Here is a 19,047-nt window from a genome sequence, read left to right on the forward strand (position 1 = left end):
TTGGGCACAGGAGTACATTCAGCCAGAGACTCATTCCACCGAGATGCAGTACAGAGCGTCATTCCTGCCTGTGGCCATCAAACTTTACAACTCCTCCCCTGGAGGGTCAGACACCCTGAACCAATAGGCTGGTCCTGGACTTATTTCCTCGCATAATTTACATATTACTATTTAACTATTTATGGTTTTATTATTATTTATGGTGCAACTGTAATGAAAACCAATTTCCCCCAGGATCAATAAAGTATGACTATGATTTTGGGTTACAGAGTTACCCTGGGACCAGCCTGCTGTGAGTTGCCAAGAGTACTGCGATTGGGATGCAAAGAAACTACCTGACACCATGGAAGAAGATTGAACCTTTCTCATTGAGTAAGGAAATGATTTGTAATCTGCCCTTTGGCTAGTGCCGCATTGAGTATAGTGAAGTAATTTGGTGTTGTTTTAAAATTTTGGGCTGTTTTTGGAGCGTTCAAAGGTAGACAGGTAAAACTTTCTCCACCACATTGATGACGTCATTGATGCTGTTTCCAGCTCCCGTGTGGAGCTTGTCAGACTTAGTCTGGAGTGAGCCCTGACGAAGGGTCTCGGTCTGAAACGTAGACTGTACCTCTTCCTAGAGATGCTGCCTGGCCTGCTGCGTTCACCAGCAACTTTTATGTGTGTTGCTTAAAATTCCAGCATCTGCAGATTTCCTCATGTTGTCGTCAGATTTGTCAACTTTCCCACCAACATACACCCCCTCTCTCAAATTTGCTTGGTCCATTTTCATGATCTCACTCCCCTTTCCTGATCTGTCTGTCTCTCTGTCTCCAGAAACGGATTACCTTCTGGCCTCTTTAACAAACCTACTGACTCCCACAGTTACCTTGTCCACAACAGTTACTTTCTGACATTAAATGGACCTATGGAAACTCTGCTCACACTGTCACTTTCAAGGATACTATTCCCTTCTCTCAGTTTCTTTGTCTCTGCTGCATCTGATTTTATGAGGAGGTTTTTCATGCTAGGACATCCAAGAAATCTTTTTTCAATCAATAAAGGGGTTTCCTGCCCACTGCAATCAATACAGAACTCACCCGTAACTCCTCCATTTCCTGCACGTCTGCCCTCTCCCCATGTCCCCTCCACGACATAATAACGATAGGATTACCTTTTCTGCATCTGCCATTCACTGAAGCTCTGCATTCAACATATTCTCTGCAATTTCCACTATCTCCACCAGGATCTCACCACCAGGCACATCTTCCTCTCCACGTCCGTCTCCATTTATCACAGGGATCACTCTCGCTGTGACTCTCGTCTGCCAAACACCCTGCAACCACAATAAGTGTTACATCTATCCCTACACCTCTTTCATAATCACTCTTCCTCCCAGTGTAGCCTCCTCTACATCAGTGAGACCCAACTCAGTTTGGAGATCACTAACTGATGCACAAACACGAGGAATTCTGCAGATGCTGGAAATTCAAGCAACACACATCAAAGTTGCTGGTGAACGCAGCAGGCCAGGCAGCATCTCCAGGAAGAGGTACAGTCGACGTTTCAGGCCGAGACCCCTCGTCAGGACTAACTGAAGGAAGGGTCTCGGCCTGAAACGTCGACTGTACCTCTCCCTAGAGATGCTGCCTGGCCGACTAATTGATACATCTTCACTCTTTCTGCTACAAGTAGGACTAGAGGAGGAGTACACAGGTTGGAAAACCTTGAAAACCTTTGATTCCCCAGTTCTCTGGTGGGAAGCCACCAAGGAGAACATCAAGAAGTTCTTCATACGCAAGGGTATCCAGAAAGCAAGCCAGGAGCAGAGGGAACTGGTCGAGGCAGGTTTGAGGTTGTCATTTAAAGTTAAATTGGACAGGAAAGGAATGGAAGGTTATGGGCTGAGTGCAGGTCGGTGGGACTAGGTGAGAGTAAGAGTTCAGCGTGGACGAGAAGGGCCAAGATGGCCTCTTTCCGTGCTGTAATTGTTATATGGTTATATGGAACTGCGTAAACTCCAGACAGAGTTGCAGTAACTCCTCCTTCTGCAGTCGAAGGGGGTGGATGTCGGGGAGGAACTGCGAGAGGTGAAGAGCCCGAAAGCCCAGCACCTTGCCGCTGAATCCTCCAAGATCATCTACTGATCAAGGGTCCAAACCGTGGAGCAGGACGAGACGTGCTCAGGCTTCTTCTTCCAGAAGGTGCACAAGGGGAGCTCTGTGATCCTCAACCTTAAGGAAGAGGACGGCTCAGTCGTGTCCTCGTAGAATGACATACTGAGGATCTGCAGGTCCTTCTATGCCGGTCTGTACGATGAAAAGGCCACAGAATCCACAGCCTCCCGCAACTTCCTGTCATCTATCACGCAGGTCTTAGGCGACGGCAAGCGGGAGAGTCTGGATCAGCCACTGACTCTGGTCGAGTTGACAGGCTCCATCCATTCCTTTGGGTCGGGTAAGACTCCCGGAGGCGACGGCTTACCGGCTAAGTTGTACTCGGCTCTGTGGAACTGGATGGGCCCAGACCTGCTGGAAGTGTACAACGCTATGCTTCTGGCCGGCAGTATGTCAGAGTCCATGAGGAAGGGCACGATCACCCTCATCTACAAGCAGAAGGGGGAAAGGGAGGACATCAGGAATTGGAGACCCATCTCTCCTGAATGTGGACTACAAGATCCTGTTGAAGGCCATTGCCAACAGGGTCGAGTCTGCTCTGGGACAGGTGATCCACCCGGACCAAACCTGTGCTGTACCGGGCAGGAAGATCTCAGACAGCCTCACACTGCTGAGGGACACCATCGCCGATGTGCAGGACGGGGGTGAACGCCTGCCTGGTCAGCTTGGACCAGGAGAAAGTCTTCGACAGGATATCGCACACGTACATGGCGGATGTGCTCTCCAAAATTGGTTTTGGGGAGGGAATCCGGAATCAGATCAGACTGCTCGACACAGACATCTGTAGTGCAGTCCAGGTCAATGGGTGGGAAACCTCTCTCCCCTGCCTTGTTTGCTGCATTGAACCCTTTGCCGAAGCCATCAGGAGGGATGAGGGCATAAGAGGGGTGATGCTGCCAGGCAGTGGAGGGACCCAAGTGAAAACCTCCCTGTACATGGACGACGTCACCCTCTTCTGCTCTGATCCGAGGTCAGTTCGCAGGTTGATTGGCACCTGCGAACAGTTCGAGCTAGCGTCGGGGGCCAGGGTCAACCGCACGAAGAGCGATGCCATGCTCTTTGGCAACTGGTCCGACCGATCCAGCGTCCCCTTCACCATCAGGTCTGACCACGTGAAGGTGTTGGGGATCTGGTTCGGAGGGGCTGAGGCGTGCAACAAGAACTGGCAGGAGCGGACTGCCAAGGTGAAACAGAAACTGGGACTGTGGGGAGGGAGCTCCCTGTCGATAACGGGCAAGAACCTGGTCATCAAGTGTGAGGTGCTCTCAGGGCTGCTGTACTTGGCGCAGGTCTGGCCCGTCCCCCGCTCCTACAGCTCGGAAATCACCCGGGCTGTCTTCAGATTCGTCTGGGGATCCAAGATGGAGTGGCTGGAAATGTGGAAAGGTATAGACTGTAATGGAACATCAGTAAAGGAATGAGAGTCAATGAATGATTTATTGTAAACATCTTTATTTTGAATAAGGACAGAGTAAACACATGATTTATTGTAAATAACTTTATTTATTCTATAAGGACTTAGGGTCAACAAATGTTTTTTGCAAATAATTTTATTTTGTAATATTTCTGAATAAAGTATATTTTTCAAAAAAATCAGTTCTTATCAGTTTAAAATCTGATGCGTCCCTTATCTGGGACCATATATTACATTGATTTTTGGAACAGGAAGATGGAATAGGGGCTTCCTTCGTCCACTCCGTGCATCGACCCAGTATTGCAGTGCCCCTCGGAATGCTGCACCTCCCCTCGGGGAGATTAAACAACAAATAAAGAGTAGAATGCAGTTATCCGTACGCATTAACCTTCTTAGGCTTTTTCCCTATTCCTTCGTTGTACTTTTACAGGTAGTGTTAATGGTAAGACTCCTGGCAGTGTGGAGCATCAGAGGGTTCTTGAGCTCCGAGTCCATAGGATGCTCAAAGCAGCTGTGCAGGTTGACTCCGTGGTTAAGAAGGTGTACGGTATATTGGCCTTCATCAATCGTGGCATTGAATTTAGGAGCCGAGAGGTAATGTTGCAGCTATGTAGACACTGGTCAGACCCCACTTGGAGTACTGGCTCAGATCTGGTCGCTTCACTACAGGAAGGATATGGAAACCATGGGGAGGGTGCAGAGGAGATTTACAAGGATATTGCCTGGATTGGGGAGCATGCCTTATGAGAATAGGTTGAGTGAACTTGGCCTTTTCTCCTTGGAGCAACAGAGGATGAGAGGTGGCCTGATAGAGGTGTATAAGATTATGAGATGCTTTGATTGTGGGGGTGTGAGCTGGGTCTGTGCGGAGGAAGCTTGACTCTGTCTGGCCCCGGGTTTGTGTGCCAGGTCTGTAAAGAGGGAGCTTCAGCCCGTGTTGATTGCTTCTGTTCCCTTCTGTTTGCGACCTTGGTGGACGTGGGTCTGATATTATACAGTATATGAGCTTCCAATCTCCTTTATTGTTCTTGACTGAGAGCAAGAAAGCACGCAGGAAGGTGGGGATCAGGATAGTGCGAGTATCTGGCGTGAGAGGATGCGGTGGTCAGCCGGGATGGGGAGTGAACAGATCCTGGGGACCAGACACTATCAGACTGACATCCCTCAGCCTGGAGCTGAGACGCTGCCGTACCAGTGTGAGGAGCTGACACCATTATTGCAGTTCACCGGGTGCGGTGGGCAGCAGTAACCCCAGGGTACTGTTTCTCCTCTAGTGAGACTCGAGTCCGACACCAAGACAGGAAATTACAGTGGTTTATTGATTTCATCATGACAAATGTAAATTAAACAATGTGTGAGCTGCTCGTGTGCAGGGATAAATAAGCTGCTCCCGACTCACTCAGAATCACACACAATTAACTGACCGGTGACAATGAGTGACAGATTGAATAATCAGTCCCGTTTCTCACCGTCACTCTGCATCGGGGAACCGATGATTATAAAATCACACTTCAGGGCCGTGTCCGATGTCGCTGCAGATCCAGGGTCACTGCCGAGGTATTTGTCAATTTAACATCATTATATCAGCCAGACCTGCCGAATGCACCGTCCTCAGCAAAGGGAGCAAAAGGATTCTCTCCCGGGATAATCCCGCCCCGGGACACCAGTGTCCCAGACTGAGCCCCGGCCCCCGGGCTCTTCCTGTCTAATTCCCCGGGGTCTCGTGGGGGAGTCTCAAACCCGCACATCCACTGGAAGCTGTGCCACTGGACAGGAGGCGGAAATACATCACTGTGGGAACGCTCCGAACGACAGACAGCTTCAGGCTGGAGCCAGTTCCGTTAGAACGGTTGGGAATTAAACCTGGCGTGCAGCCATTAAAGGGGAGGGCAGGGAATTGGCCAAAATGTCCCCCATCAAAAAAGGTAGTAGGGATAGTTTGGGTAATTATAGACCAGTGAGCCTTACGTCTGTGGTGGGAAAGCTGTTGGAAAAGATTCTTAGAGATAGGATCTATAGGCATTTAGAGAATCATGGTCTGATCAGGGACAGTCAGCATGGCTTTGTGAAGGGCAGATCGTGTCTAACAAGCCTGATAGAGTTATTTGAGGAGGTGACCAGGCATATAGATGAGGGTAGTGGATGTGATCTATATGGATTTTAGTAAGACATTTGACAAGGATCCACACGGTAGGCTTATTCAGAAAGTTAGAAGGCATGGGATCCAGGGAAGTTTGGCCAGGTGGATTCAGAATTGGCTTGCCTGCAGACGGCAGAGGGTGGTGGTAGAGGGAGGACATTCAGATTGGAGGATTGTGACTAGTGGTGTCCCACAAGGATCTGTTCTGGGACCTCTACTTTTTGTGATTTTTATTAACGACCTGGATGTGGGGGTAGAAGGGTGGGTTGGCAAGTTTGCAGACGACACAAAGGTTGGTGGTGTTGTAGATAGTGTAGAGGATTGTCAAAGATTGCAGAGAGACATTGATAGGATGCAGAAGTGGGCTGAGAAGTGGCAGATGGAGTTCAACCCGGAGAAGTGTGAGATGGTACAGTTTGGAAGGACAAGCTCCAAAGCAGAGTACAAAGTAAATGGCAGGATACTTGGTAGTGTGGAGGAGCAGAGGGATCTCGGGGTGCATGTCCACAGATCCCTGAAAGTTGCCTCACAGGTGGATAGGGTAGTTAAGAAAGCTTATGGGGTGTTAGCTTTCATAAGTCGAGGGATAGAGTTTAAGAATCGCTATGTAATGATGCAGCTCTATAAAACTCTGGTTAGGCCACACTTGGAGTACTGTGTCCAGTTCTGGTCACCTCACGAAAGGAAGGATGTGGAAGCATTGGAAAGGGTACAGAGGAGATTTACCAGGATGCTGCCTGGTTTAGAAAGTATGCATTATGATCAGAGATTAAGGGAGCTAGGGCTTTACTCTTTGGAGAGAAGGAGGATGAGAGGAGACATGATAGAGGTGTAGAGGATAATAGGAATAGATAGAGTGGATAGACAGCGCCTCTTCCCCAGGGCACCACTGCTCAATACAAGAGGACATGGCTTTAAAGTAAGGGGTGGGAAGTTCAAGGGGAATATTAGAGGAAGGTATTTTACTCAGAGAGTGGTTGGTACATGGAATGCACTGCCTGAGTCAGTGGTGGAGGCAGATACACTAGTGAAGTTTAAGAGACTACTAGACAGGTATCTGGAGGAATCTAAGATGGGGGGCTTACATGGGAGGCAGGGTTTGAGGGTCGGCACAACATTGTGGGCCGAAGGGCCTGTACTGTGCTGTACTATTCTATGTTCTATGTCTATGTTCTACGTAAGTATTTTTTACTTAATCTGAGATTTTTATTCTGCCATATATAAGAGGAACTTTTGGAATCAACAGTATTAAAAAAGGATTTAGGAAAAAAAATTGAACTTCAATAAGTCCTTATGCTTCTTATTAATCAATTTGTAACCGGAAAAGTTACTCAACTGAGGAAGCAGAGCTAACACTGCCGGAATGGATTTCTCAGGGTTAGAGATATATAATAATTAATCATCTGCATATAGTGATAGTTTGTGTATCTCATTCCTGCGGGTAATGCCAAATATATTAGGAGAGTCACGAATAGCAATAGCTAAAGGTTCCAGGGCGATATCAAATAATAATGGACAAAGAGGGCAACCCTGCCGAGTACCAGGAAATAACTGAAAAAAGGGAGATCTTTGATTATTGGTAAATACCGAAGGGGGTAAGGTGTATCAGTTTAATCCAAGATATAAATATCGGACTAAAATTGAATTTCTCAAGCGAATTAAACAAATATGTCCATTCGACTCTGTCAAAAGCTTTCTCAGTGTCCAGTGAAATGACACATTCTGGAGTTCTGGATGAAGAAGTATAAACAATATTCATTGATCTAATATTAAAGAAGGAATAATGATTTTTAATAAATCCAGTCTGGTCAACAGAAATAATTGGAGGCAATACTTTCTCCAGTCTAGTTGCCAGTAATTTTGAAAATACCTTGGAATCCACATTTAGCAAGGATATAGGCCTATAAAGTTTCAAAGAAAGAAAAATAAAAAGTAAAAAAGAATAAATAAAATACAGAATCAGTAAAGAAAGAAAACTTATCCGAAAATATGAAAAATACCTACCCTACAAACCCAGGGCAAAAGCCCTCAGATTATAAAAATCCAAAGCTGTAAGCTTTTGGAGAGATGTTTTGAAAACCCTATCAAAAGTTTTGGATCTGGATCTACTGCAAAAACAAGCATGTAAGAACAAAGAGAATAAACAACAGTCCGTTAATTAGTCCGGAGCAGAGGAACGCTGATTGTCAAGAAAACTGAGCTTCATCCGGAGATTTAAACAGACGACGAGAGTTATCGGCAAGAACTATTTTCAAACGTGCTGGAAACAGCAACGCTGGTTAAGGCCTTTTTGATAAAATTCTGACATCTGTGGTTTAAAAGCTATCCATTCCCTCAGAACTTCAGGACTGAAATCTTCAACGAGGCAAAATTTGAAACTTTGAAATTCGATCATATCTTTCCGCTACGCAGCTCGTACCACACGATCCTTAATGTGAGCATAATGGAACAGAATAATAATGGGTCTCAGTTTAAATTCTCTGGAAGGTTTGGGGCGCAATGTATGGTGCACGCGATCGAGCAATGGAGGGGCCTCCAAAACCTCTGAACCAAACACATCCATTAAAAATTGAGAAAAGTATTTGGTAGGATCGGCCGTCTCGATATCTTTGGGAAGCCCGATTATCCGCAAGTTCTGTCATCGGGATTGATCTTCGAGATCAATAATCTTGGATTTATGACGTTCCAACATGGGATGTTGAAGCCAGATTTTTTTCCAGGGCTTCAATCTTTTGTCCTCTGCCAACGGGCAGCATCCAGTTCTGAAATTCTAGTTTGCTGTTGATCAATTTCACATCTAAACGATCTAATGTCATCTTGAATCATCTTCAAAACTTCTTCAAACACAGCAAATCTTTGATTAAGTTTTTCCTCTAGAAGATTCGACATTATTTCAAAAGTTATTGGTATTTGCTTAGATGCTTTAGGATCGCCATTTTTTTTTCCCGTTGCTGTTGGAGTCTTTCCCATTTTTAACTACTTGTCCTCTGGTTCACATTTCCAGCGAGTTAAAATCAAAGTTCAAAGATATATTTGTGTTATAAACCTATTAGTGTAGGTATAAACAGATTAAATAAGGGTGGTTACGGGTAAAAGAAGTAAAGGGAATGGAGCGAAGCCAAAATGTACCTCACACCATGAGCGCCTCCTGGAGAGTCCATTTCAAAAAAGGTTGTTAGCTTAATCTATAAACGGTTATCGAGTTCACGAATGATATCTGATGATAAAGAGTCATTTTCAGATAATCAATGGAGTAAAACTTTTCATTTGGTTAACAACTCATCTATTTGTGCCTGTCGTTCCTTGATACGGTTCAAGGTAGCGCATCGGGCCCATGTGTCAAAGGATAAACCAGCGCATATTTTCTCCAGTATTAATCCTACTTGTGACAGATGTAATATTGAGCTGGATGCTTTAACTCATACGTATTGGTCTTGTATAAAGCCAGATAACTTTTGCAGAGATGTTTTTAAAACACTATCAAAAGTCTTGGATCTGGATCTACAACCTAATTTGCTTACGAAATATTCTTGTTTCCGCTCGATGTATGATAGCCGTTTCGACCTTACCGGCTGGGAGAGCCACTTTATTGGAGTGGAAGGATTCTAATCCACCTACAGTCATTTACTGGCTCTCCTCCATTATGTCCTGTTTAAGTTTAGAGAAAATAAGAAGTCGGACATTTGATACATCCTTTAAATTTGAGCAAATATGGTGACCTTTTATCCAATATTTTCATTTAATTTGATTTATTACTCTTACAATCTTTTTTTAATCGAAGTTTTAGATTTGATCAGAAAGTCTTTCTCTCTCTCTCTCTCTCTTTTTGGGTCGTATCCTCAAAATGAGATGCCCAGTCCCCCTTTTTTTGTTTTGTTATAGTGTAGTGTTTTTTTTCCCTTTTCATTTAAAACCCAATGTTTTTTCCTTTCTCTTCATAAACTGGTTAAGAGGAGAATTGTTGTTTTCATTTTCTTTTATTATATATTATACTAGTTTAATATCTATGACTTTGACAATGTCTATCTTAATCTTGGTTTATATTGTTACTGATATATATACTTGAACTAATTCTCCTCTTTACTGTATTTATACTTTTAAATCAATAAAAAGGTTAATAAAGAAATTACTGATCACATTATTGTTCAGTGTCACACACTCAGTGACTGTAAACACAATCTCCCACAGTCTTGTACTTACCAGAGTTTCTGTATTTTACACTCCGGGTTCCTCAGAGCCGCAGACACCAGTTTCACTCCTGAATCTCCCAGTTTATTCCTCCCAAGTCTGAACACAAACAAACAAGTTGATCAACAAAGTGATTCAAACTGTGGGTCTGAGGGAATTTCTCTCACTCGAATATTTCAGGAAACATTAAACCCTTCGGTAAATCACTGATCGGAGTTCCCATCATTATCAATGTCCCTCACTGCCCAGCTCCAGGGTATTCACCGAATGTCGGTAATTTAGTCTGTCGATGTGACCCTGTGAACTCCACATATTCTGCCTCATTTCCCGATGAGAGAAATGTTTCTGATGTGAGAGACTCCAGAGGGGTAGGGTTAACCATATAACGATATATAACAATTACAGCACGGAAACAGGCCATCTCGGCCCTTCTAGTCCATGCCAAATGCTTACTCTCACCTAGTCCCACTGACCCGCACTCAGCCCGTAACGCTCCATTCCTTTCCTGTCCATATATCTATCCAATTTTACTTTAAATGACAACATCGAACCTGCCTCAACCACTTCTGCTGGAAGCTCGTTCCACACAGCTACCACTCTCTGAGTAAAGAAGTTCCCCCTCATTTTACCCCTAAACTTTTGCCCTTTAACTCTCAACTCATGTCCTCTAGTTTGAATCTCCCCCAATTTCAATGGAAAAAGCCTATCCACGTCAACTCTATCTATCCCCCTCATAATTTTAAACACCTCTGTCAAGTCTCTCCTCAACCTTCTACGCTTCAAAGAATAAAGACCCAACTTGTTCAACCTTTCTCTGTAACTTAGGTGATGAAACCCCGGTAACATTCTAGTAAATCTTCTCTGTACTCTCTCAATTTTATTGACATCTTTCCTATAATTCAGTGACCAGAACTGTACACAATACTCCAAATCTGGCCTTACCAATGCCTTGTACAATTTCAACATTACATCCCAACTCCTATACTCAATGCTCTGATTAATAAAGGCCAGCAAACCAAAAGCTTTCTTCACCACCCTATCCACATGAGATTCCACCTTCAGGGAACTATGCACCATTATTCCCAGATCCCTCTGTTCTACAGCATTCTTCAATGCCCAACCATTTACCATGTATGTCCTATTTTGATTAGTCCTACCAAAATGTTGTACCTCACATTTATCAGCATTAAACTCCATCTGCCATCTTTCAGCCCACTCTTCTAACTGGCCTAAATCTCTCTGCAAGCTTTGAAAACCTACTTCATTATCCACAACTCCACCGATCTTAGTATCATCTGCATATTTACTCATCCAATTTACCACCCCATCATCCAGATCATTAATGTATATGCCAAACAACACTGGACCCAGTACAGATCCCTGAGACACACCGCTAGTCACCGGCCTCCAATCTGACAAACATTTATCCACCACTACTCTCTGGCGTCTCCCATCCAGCCACTGCTGAATCCATTTTACTACTTCAATATTAATACCTAACGATTGAACCTTCCTAACTAACCTTCCGTGTGGAACCTTGTCAAAGGCCTTACTGAAGCCCATATAGACAACATCCACCGCTTTACCTTTGTCAACTTTCCTAGCAACCTCTTCAAAAAATTCAATAAGATTTGTCAAACATTACTTTCCATGCACAAATCCATGTTGACTGTTCCTAATCAGACCCTGTCTATCCAGATAATTATATATACCATATATAGCAATACTCCAATTCTCCGGCACCATCCCCGTTTCTAATGACATTTGAAATATTTCTGTCAGAGCCCCTGCTATTTCCACACTAACTTCCCTTAAGGTCCTAGGGAATATCCTGTCAGAACCTGGAGACTTATCCACTTTTATATTCCTTAAAAGCTCCAGTACTTGCTCTTCTTTAATTATCATAGTTTCCATAACTACCCTCTTTGTTTCCCTTACCATACACAATTCAATATCCTCTCCTTAGTGAATACTGAAGAAAAGAAATTGGTCAAAATCTGCCCCATCTCTTTTGGCTCCATACATAGCTGCCCACTCTGATTCTCTAAGGGACCAATTTTATCCCTTACTGTCCTTTTGCTATTAATATAACGGTAGAAACCCTTTGCATTTACTTTGGATTTATTTTCACCTTACTTGCCAAAACAACCTCGTATCTTCTTCTAGCTTTTCTAATTTCTTTCTCAAGATTCTTTTTACCTTCTTTATATTCCTCGAGCACCTCATTTACTCCATGCTGCCTATATTTATTGTAGATATCTTTCTTTTTCCAAACCAAGTTTCCAATATCCCTTGAAAACCATGGTTCTCTCAAACTTTTAACCTTTCCTTTCAACCTGACAGGAACATAAAGATTCTGTACCCTCAAAATTTCACCTTAAAATGACCTCCATTTCTCTATTACATCCTTCCCATAAAACAAATTGTCCCAATCCACTCCTTCTAAATCCTTTCGCATCTCCTTAAAGTTAGCCTTTCTCCTATCAAAAATCTCAACCCTCGGTCCAGACCTATCCTTCTCCATAATTATATTGAAACTAATGGCATTGTGATCACTGGACCCGAATTGCTCCCAAACACATACCTTCGTCACCTGCCCTATCTCATTCCCTAACAGGAAATCCAGCACTGCTCCTTCTCTAGCTGGTACCTCTATGTGTTGCTGCAAAAAACTATCCTGCACACATTTTACTAACTCCAAACCATCTAGCCCTTTTACAGTCTGGGCTTCCCCGTCTACGTGTGGAAAATTAAAATCTCCCACACTCTCAACCGTGTGCTTACTACAAATATCTGCTATCTCCTTACAAATTAGCTCCTTCAATTCTTGCTCCCCATTTGGTGGTCTAGAATACACCCCTATAAGTGTTACTACACTGTTCCGATTTGTCAGTTCCACCCAAATAGCTTCCCTAGACGAGCCCTCTTAATCTATCCTGCCAGAGCACTGCTGTAATATTTTCTCTGACAAGCAAAGCAACACCTCCCCCTCTTGTCCCTCTGATTCTAGCACACCTGAAGCAATGAAATCCAGGAATATTTAGTTGCCAAACAAACCCCTCCTGCAACCATGTTTCACTAATAGCTACAACATCATACTTCCAGGTATCAATCCATGCTCTAGGCTCATCCACCTTTCTTACAATGCTCCTAGCATTAAAATAAATGCATTTAAGAAATTTTCCACCTCTATCTCTCTGTTTATCACAAACGGTGCAAACAACTTTACTATCTCCTTTTTCTTCCTTCTCCCCTACATCTGTTCCTACACTTTGGTTCCCCTCGCCACTTGTATCTCGTTTAAATCCACTGGAGCCTCTCTAGCAAACCTACCTGCAAGAATTGAAGGATGGAAGTAAGTCCCCCAGTGAGGAAGATTTGTGAATGGGAAAGTGTCGATGGGAGATAGTGGTGGGACTCCAGCCAAGCAAAAGGATAGGAAGATAGAACCTGCAGGAGGTAGGCGGATGAGGAAGCGAGATCCTGCGGGAGGAAGGCAGATGGGGAAGAGAGATCCAGCAGGAGGAAGGCGGATGGGGAAGAGAGATCCCACAGGAGGAAGGGGGATGGGGAAGAGAGATCCCACAGGATGAAGGGGGATAGGGAAGAGAGATCCCACAGGAAGAAGGGGGATGAGGATGAGAGATCCCACAGGAGGAAGGGGGATGGGGAAGAGAGATCCAGCAGGAGGAAGGGGGATGGGGAAGAGAGATCCCGCGGGAGGAAGGTAGATGGGGAAGAGAGATCCAGCAGGAGGAAGGCGGATGGGGAAGAGAGATCCAGCAGGAGGAAGGCGGATGGGGAAGAGAGATCCCACAGGATGAAGGGGGATGGGGAAGAGAGATCCAGCAGGAGGAAGGCGGATGGGGAAGAGAGATCCCAGAGGATGAAGGGGGATGGGGAAGAGAGATCCCAGAGGATGAAGGGGGATAGGAAAGAGAGATCCCACAGGAAGAAGGGGGATGAGGATGAGAGATCCCACAGGAGGAAGGGGGATGGGGAAGAGAGATCCAGCAGGAGGAAGGGGGATGGGGAAGAGAGATCCCGCGGGAGGAAGGTAGATGGGGAAGAGAGATCCAGCAGGAGGAAGGCGGATGGGGAAGAGAGATCCCAGAGGATGAAGGGGGATGGGGAAGAGAGATCCCACAGGATGAAGGGGGATGGGGAAGAGAGATCCAGCAGGAGGAAGGCGGATGGGGAAGAGAGATCCCAGAGGATGAAGGGGGATGGGGAAGAGAGATCCCACAGGATGAAGGGGGATGGGGAAGAGAGATCCCACAGGATGAAGGGGGATGGGGAAGAGAGATCCCACAAGATGAAGGGGGATGGGGAAGAGAGATCCCATATGAGGAAGGGGGAGGAGAAGAGAGATCCCACAGGATGAAGGGGGATGGGGAAGAGAGATCCCACATGAGGAAGGGGGAGGAGAAGAGAGATCCCACAGGATGAAGGGGGATGGGGAAGAGAGATCCCACAGGAGGAAGGGGGATGGGGAAGAGAGGTCCCACAGGATGAAGGGGGATGGGGAAGAGAGATCCCACAGGATGAAGGGGGATGGGGAAGCGAGATCCCACAGGAGGAAGGGGGATGGGGAAGACATCCAACAGGAGGAAGGGATTGGGGAAAAGATCCCACAGGAGGAAGGGGGATAGGGATGAGTTGTCTCACAGGAGGACTCAGGGGGGAAACGATAATCATACAAGATGAGGGGTTACAGAAAAAGATTGTACAGGAGGGGTGAGACTGAAAAGAGGCCCAGAAGAGATGCGCTCACGGTATCTGGTAGTGAGAAAAGTCACACACGGGGAAGGGCAGGGGAGGACAATCTCACAATGGTATTTATCTCCTTCTCACTGGGAAGGGGGTGTGAATCTCTGACCCACCTGCTGCAGTCAGTGTTGGTAACAGTGAACCATAGAAACATAGAAAATAGGTGCAGGAGTAGGCCATTCGGCCCTTCGAGCCTGCACTGCCATTTATTATGATCATGGCTGATCATCCAACTCAGAACCCCGCCCCAGCCTTCCCTCCATACCCCCTGACCCCCGTAGCCACAAGGGCCATATCTAACTCCCTCTTAAATATAGCCAATGAACTGGCCTCAACTGTTTCCTGTGGCAGAGAATTCCACAGATTCACCACTCTCTGTGTGAAGAAGTTTTTCCTAATCTCAGTCCTAAAAGGCTTCCCCTCTATCCTCAAACTGTGACCCCTCGTTCTGGACTTCCCCAACATCGGGAACAATCTTCCTGCATCTAGCCTGTCCAATCCCTTTAGGATCTTATACGTTTCAATCAGATCCCCCCTCAATCTTCTAAATTCCAATGAGTACAAGCCCAGTTCATCCATTCTTTCTTCATATGAAAGTCCTGCCATCCCAGGAATCAATCTGGTGAACCTTCTTTGTACTCCCTCTATGGCAAGGATGTCTTTCCTCAGATTAGGGGACCAAAACTGCACACAATACTCCAGGTGCGGTCTCACCAAGGCCTTGTACAACTGAGAAGGAACATTGTCAATGGACGTGTCACAGTCAGTGAGAAACACGGCCATTCCTGTGATTTACTACCATTAAACCAATGGCCGTTGTTCACTGATCTGATGAAGTCTCCAACATCCCTTCACAAGGAACCACAGAACCCTCCTGTCCTTGGGGAATTACTGACCGATCCCCTGGTCACTTGTCACAATTCTTCACAATCTGATTCACTACAGTTTTATCCAAATCCCTTTACAGGATATCCCCGGGATGTGGATTCAGGAACTGTGCTACTGCAGTTACAAACTCTTGGATGGTGAGGTGTGGGAAATGTGTACACCGCGCTCCGGGCAGAATCCTCTCTCTCCAAAAGCTCCATCAGGAACTGGGAAGGCTGCAGATTGTAGTTGATCAAATCTCCACCTGTAAACACAATCTTCTTCTCGAGCACTCCTCTGAAGGCCATCTGACCAACCCTGAGTAACACATCAGGGGACTGTCAATCTCACGACCATGGTTTTTCAGAATGTTGTAAATATAGTAGGAATATAGTTGGGTGATGGTCTTGGGAATTCGCTCTGGGTCCCTGACTCTGTGTGTGAAGAAGGGACCCAATGCCAGAGCGAGGATGCAGCAGTAGGAAGGGTTGCTGCCGCTACCGTCTGATCTTCAAAATACCTGATGAAATATTCGTTCCGTTCCTCACCTACAAATCCCAGGATTTCAGCCCAGACACTGATCTTCGCCTTTTCCAATAGATGTAACGCAGTGGGACGTGTGGTCACCAGCACTGAACACCCTGGGAGCAGCTTGCCCTGGATTAAACTGTACACAATGTCAGACACCTTGCACTTGAATTCAGGATCTGGGCACTGGTGCTTGGGTTCTGTATCTCTCTGACTGTCAGCAAAATCGATTCTGTGCTTGAATTCATCCAATCCATCGAATATAAACAGCAATCCCTCTGGGTTCTTCCAGACCTCTCTCAGGGCATTCCCAAAATGTGGATATTGATGCAGAATCAGTTCTTTCAAGTTTATTCTGCAATTAATGGAGTTTAAATCCCAGAATTTGAAACTGAAGGCAAACTGGAATTGTTGGTATATTTTCCCCGTGACCCAGTCATAAACAATCTTTTGAACCAATGTTGTTTTCCCGATCCCTGGGACTCCGGCCACTGCTGCTGAACATCCCGAAGTTGATTGTGTGAAGAATCTTTTCATTTTGTCCCAAAAACTATGTGAGTAACTATTCTCAAACAGATGAGCAATCCCGATTTTCTCCAGCTGTCCGCGGAGATGTTCCTCTCTCCACTCCTCATGGTCTCTGCCTCTTGCCAGCAGCTCATGTTCCACCAGTCTCCGATCTCGAACAGTAGAAATGACCGTGAGCTCAGCGTATCGATCAACCAGCTGGAAAACCTTCACCTTCTCCCTCATCAGGATCGTGTTCACTCTCAGTGTTTCAGTTTGTGCCCGCAGAGTCTCCTTGTGTTTCTGTTGAACATCTTAGGATGGACAGAAATAGGTGGTCAATGCCTGATCTGATGAACACTGAACACTCACGTATTTACCCCAATAATAAGAAATTGTTAATGACACTGTTTGGGTGAAATTGGGAGATCAGAGATAAGAGCGTCTGAAGATGAACGATGGCCCCGAAACATTTCTGATCCGATTCAGGTTCGCTGTTAAAGCCTCCCCTCTCCCCTCTGTTCGTAGTTTGCAGATTCCCCGGTGTTCCAGCGAGCACCAAGTGCACACGTGATTCTGGAGAGGAGAGTGTTGTGTGGAGCGGCTGGTTTCACCGCTTTCACTGCTCAGCTTCTGCTGAACTGGGCAACACCGCAGAGGGTAACAGTGGGGGTCGGGGGGCAATTTACTTGCTCTACTGACTTTTACTTTCTCATAATGGAGCGGATACTCTCGACACTTCTTTAGGTTGAAACTGTCAGTACTGAGCCACAGAAAAGGAACATTATTTCCATTTCCTTTTCCAAGCTCAGCCAGTCACGATGTAACACACCCCGCAGTAGTCTACAGTCTCTTCTTCTCCGAGGAACTGTTACATTAACTCAGGCTATACACCCTCACCACACCTCTACAGTCTCCTCTGCTCTGAGGAGCTAGTACGTGAACTCAGGCAATAAGCCCCACCACACCTCTACGGTATCCTATGCTCCGAGGAGCTGGGACATGAACTCAGGCAACTCCCGGATGTTGTGCAGAACAGCAGAAATCTGAAGAAGATGTCAGCAGTAATACGGGACTCTATAGTCAGCAGGAGAGGTAAGCGATTCTGTGGACTCAAAAAGGAGACACCGATGCTACTTTGCCTCTCAGGAGCCAGGGTCCGAAACGTTACTGGACACGTCCATAATATCCTGAAAAGGAAAGGTCACGAGTCGTGATAAATATTGGTACCAATGATATAGGAAGAGAACAGGGAAGAGGTCTGGAAAACAAAACACAGGGAGTTAGGAAGGAAGCTGAGAAGCAGGAACTCAAAGGTAGTAATCTCGGGATCACTGCCTGTGCCACCCGACAGTGGGGATAGGAATAGAATGAGGTGGCAGATAAGTGTGTGGCCGAAGAATACAGCAAGGGGCAGGGATTACAGCAAGGTCCGATATTCTTGCAGGCGAATTTACTGGAGCTGTTGGGAGTGTTTTAAACTAATATGACAGGGCGATGGAAACCAGTATGATAGAGCTGAAGATGAGCCAGCAGGTTTAAATGTGGACACAGCCAAGTGTTAAATTGTACCACAGAGGCAAAATTCGATTTTGGTTGGTACGACGTTGTTGCCATTACTGAGTTGTGGCTGAAAGAAGATCTTGTTTGGGAGTTTAACATCAAAAGATATACTTTGTTTCGAAAGGACAGGCAGGAAGACATTGGCTATGTTTTCGAGATGGAATTACACCTTCAGAAAAAGGGGACATAAGTCAGAGGACGTTGACTCTTTGTGGGTGGAGATAAGAAATTACAGGGGGTAACAAAGCACATTATGGGAATCATATACAGGCCTCCAAATAGTCGCCAAGATGTGGGTTTGAGTTGCAAAGGGAAAAGGCATGTAATAAGGGTAATGACACATTTGTCCTGGCGAACTTCAATATGCAAGGGGAATGGGAAAATCAAGCATACTTAAGGTGTCGGGTCGCAGGAGAGGGGATTTATTGCGATTGTGCTTGAGCCTACTTGGGGAAAGGCTCGCTTAGATTGGGTGTTGTGTAATAACCCAGATCTTGTTTAGTGGCTCGCCGAGCTGGCTTGTTCGTTTGCAGATGTTTCATTACCCAGCTAGGCAACATCACCAGTGCAACTTCGGATGAAATGCTGGTGATCTATACTGTTCGCCTTTTGTGTGTCCTGTGATTAGTCCATGAGTGAGTGAGTGTCAATATGGAAGCAAAAGTGAGTGGGAAGTTGGATGATTGGAAACCTTTTAAAATCTAACAAAAGGCAACTAAAAAAGCTATAAGAAGGGAAAAGATGAAATATGAGGTGAGACTAGACAATAATATCAAGCAGGATAACAAATGTTTTTGTTCAGTTACATAAAAAGAAAAAATGGAGTTGAGAGTTGATATTGGTCCACTGGAAAATGATATTGGTGAGCTAGTAATGGAAGACAAAGAAATAGCAGGTGAACTTTAGAAACATAG

At 45.4% G+C, this 19,047-nt stretch overlaps 1 protein-coding gene and 1 non-coding gene across 2 annotated transcripts; one reads left to right on the forward strand and one right to left on the reverse strand.

Moving 5' to 3' along the window:
- Positions 1-3,718: 3,718 nt before the first annotated feature.
- On the forward strand, positions 3,719-3,901 carry LOC140208774 (U2 spliceosomal RNA). The gene has a single exon (XR_011888929.1). It is a non-coding gene; the product is annotated as a U2 spliceosomal RNA (small nuclear RNA).
- A 5,790-nt stretch (positions 3,902-9,691) lies between these two features.
- LOC140208673 (NACHT, LRR and PYD domains-containing protein 3-like) lies at positions 9,692-17,953 on the reverse strand. The gene is made up of 2 exons (XM_072277532.1): positions 15,801-17,953; positions 9,692-9,997 (listed from the first exon to the last, which is right to left on the reverse strand). The coding sequence occupies exon 1, from the start codon at positions 16,814-16,816 to the stop codon at positions 15,899-15,901; it is 918 nt and encodes a 305-aa protein (XP_072133633.1). The 5' UTR covers positions 16,817-17,953; the 3' UTR covers positions 9,692-9,997; positions 15,801-15,898.
- Between the last annotated feature and the right edge of the window lie 1,094 nt (positions 17,954-19,047).

Source organism: Mobula birostris, chromosome 13 (genome assembly GCF_030028105.1).
Source record: "Mobula birostris isolate sMobBir1 chromosome 13, sMobBir1.hap1, whole genome shotgun sequence".
Classification (NCBI taxonomy): domain Eukaryota; kingdom Metazoa; phylum Chordata; class Chondrichthyes; order Myliobatiformes; family Myliobatidae; genus Mobula; species Mobula birostris.